The sequence below is a fragment of the Gopherus flavomarginatus genome, chromosome 1, assembly GCF_025201925.1.
Source record: "Gopherus flavomarginatus isolate rGopFla2 chromosome 1, rGopFla2.mat.asm, whole genome shotgun sequence".
NCBI classification, from domain to species: Eukaryota; Metazoa; Chordata; order Testudines; family Testudinidae; genus Gopherus; species Gopherus flavomarginatus.
This window is the reverse complement of record NC_066617.1, coordinates 143333452-143335892: the sequence shown is the minus strand read 5'-3', so window position 1 is coordinate 143335892 and position 2441 is coordinate 143333452. Positions and strand designations below refer to the sequence as shown.

General features: G+C 46.2%; 1 protein-coding gene across 1 annotated transcript; it reads right to left on the bottom strand.

Moving 5' to 3' along the window:
- Positions 1–739: 739 nt before the first annotated feature.
- On the bottom strand, positions 740–2091 carry LOC127057257 (C3a anaphylatoxin chemotactic receptor-like). Its single transcript, XM_050966163.1, has 2 exons — positions 1407–2091; positions 740–1298 (listed from the first exon to the last, which is right to left on the bottom strand). Exons 1-2 carry the CDS (start codon positions 2075–2077, stop codon positions 740–742), a joined length of 1230 nt encoding a protein of 409 aa, XP_050822120.1. The 5' UTR covers positions 2078–2091.
- Between the last annotated feature and the right edge of the window lie 350 nt (positions 2092–2441).

The window sequence follows — 2441 nt, the reverse complement described above, 5'->3', positions numbered from 1 at the left end:
AGTAGGGACATCTCCATGATTGGTGGGACCTACCTCAATTGCCTCATCACTGTATCTCAGGCTGTAATATCAAGGGGACCTTCTAAAGCCATAAAGGAGGGTCCTATTTCTAATGAACCCATGTGACAGCATAAGGTTTGTTTTTCAGAAAATTGCCCCTTATGCCCCACTTACTGATTCTGTACAGTGATATATTATCTGCGATGTAGAAAATCTCCTTAAGCTGCCATGAAAATAAGAGAAGTGGCCCTTTGGGGACAGGAATAGTAGGGAGGAAGGCCATGGTTAACTGAAACTGAAAGACCCTAGGAATACTGGCCTGAAAGGCAGCTTCCAATGCTGATGACCAGGTAGGGGATGTCGGCTACAATGCACTGTTGTGAGGAAAACTAGAATTCCCAGAGGACAATCCTTCTGGGCACTGCTGTGAAAAAGTTCAGGGTCCCAGTGGAAGCAGAGTTAAGGGTGGGGAAAGGTATAATGACAAATTCCAAGGAGAAATGTCGAAGTAACTTCTCCCTGTAATTTAGCAGGTACAAATGATGTGACACATGCTTAATAAATGTAGAACATTCTGCAACCACATTCTTATTTAGTAATGTTAAAGGAGAAACTACATAATCCACTACACATTGTCAAACTCATTGTTCTGGCTCTGCTGACCTAAAGCAAAAAGTCACTGCCATGGAAGGTGCAAACTTCCCCCCTTGCTCTGGCAGTGCTGCCTGGAAGTCCCATTTTAGAGAGTGTTATTGCTGATATCCCTGTCTGCTGAAGTCTTGGTCCTGTCCCGTGAGTAGGAAGTGGAGCGTGTAACTTCCTCGCTGAAAGCACCCTCCAAGATGCCCTGCACTGATTGGCGTGCCTTCTGCCTGAAGTCCCGCCCCACAAATACGTAGAGCAAAGGATTGATGCAGCTGTTCACATAGGCCAGTGCTATAGAGAGGTGGTCCCACAGTGCTACTGCCTCCCTAAATCCAGTTCCTGGCATAGCTAGGAAAGACAGTGCACCAGCTACATGCAATGGAGCCCAACAGACAAAGAAGGCAACCACCACAACCAGGATCACTCGCAGGGTCTTACCACGGGGTTTGGTAAATAGGGCTCCGTGCATCTTGATGGCAATAAGGATGTAGCAAACTGCCATTATGCTAAAGGGAAGGAGGAAGCCAAAGATAATCCTGGTAATATTTATGGTCAGTAGGGTGGTTGGCCGACTGCAGATGGGGAAGTTCCCCAGTAAGTCATTATAATTGTAAAGGCTACCAGGAATATTAGCACTGGAGAAACCACCAGGAGTGTCAGATAACTCTGAAGGGAGAACACTTGACATTTGAAATATGCCAACATTAGGTGAGCTGGCAGCAGATTCAGTTAACTCAGAATCAGTTGTGCCTTCTGCAGGATATTCATCACAGGATATGCCAGAGCTCATGGCTGAATTTTTGTCATAATCTATATAATCTCCATAATCCCTATCATCTCCAAACTGATAACAGCACACAGTTTTGCCAAATTCATCTTTGACGGTCTCACGGTAGAGGAAGGCAGGACTGCACATAATGGAGGCGAGGAGCCATATGCAACCACACATCACTGTTGCAAGCCTCACGTTACGGTGGTTATGACACCAAACTGGCTTCATCACCATCAGGCACCGGTCAATGCTGATGGCAGTGAGGAGGAAGACGCTGGCAAACATGTTGAGGATGATGGCTGATGGGATAACCTTGCAGAGGAAGTAGCCATATGGCCAGTACTCATGGAGGATCAGGTGAATGATGGAGAATGGCAGAGACATGCAGCACAGGAAGTCAGCGATGGCAAGGTGCAGGAACCACACAGTGTTCACGGTCCGCTTCATTTTCAGGCCAGCCACCCAGATCACCAAGCCGTTGCCCAGGAGGCCCAGGATAAAGGTGAGAGTGAAGATAATTAAGGAACCAATGATTTCTGGTGCGTACTGTAGTGTGGCACCATCATGTGGCTTGTATGTGCTGTTACTACTCAGGAACAGAGACATAGTCTTTAGATACTGGTGGGAAAAAAATAGAAGATCATTTGCTATTAACATCATTAACACACTCCACTGCCTGCTGGATGTGTCCAACCTCAAGATTACACTTTCTGTATGTATCCAAACATCCTTGTGTGGGCTGTCAGCAGTCAGGATTGAACCTATAAGTATGAAAGCACAAGTCCCCTCTACTGCCTGAGCAGGAAGACCTGGCTGTACTAGTGCAAAGACTGTTGCAAAATACTACATTTCTATGTGGTCTAGCCACTAGAAGTGGTCATAGTGCCACAGTATAAGGGTGGGTGCACTGAGCTTCCTCTATGTCCAAAATCACCTTTAATGTCAGCACTATCCTTAGTAGAGATTATCCTTTATTGACACTCTCCATTACCCTAATTCCAGCTGTCCCTCCTCACCTCCTTTT

What these genes read in the sequence shown, in the direction of transcription:
- LOC127057257 (XM_050966163.1), bottom strand. Translation starts at nt 2,077, where the DNA reads ATGATGTTAATAGCAAATGATCTTCTATTTTTTTCCCACCAGTATCTA. An exon ending in GGCATATCCTGTGATGAATA is followed by an intron (nt 1,299 to 1,406) that starts TCCTGCAGAAGG and finishes GTTATCTGACAC; the next exon opens with TCCTGGTGGTTTCTCCAGTG.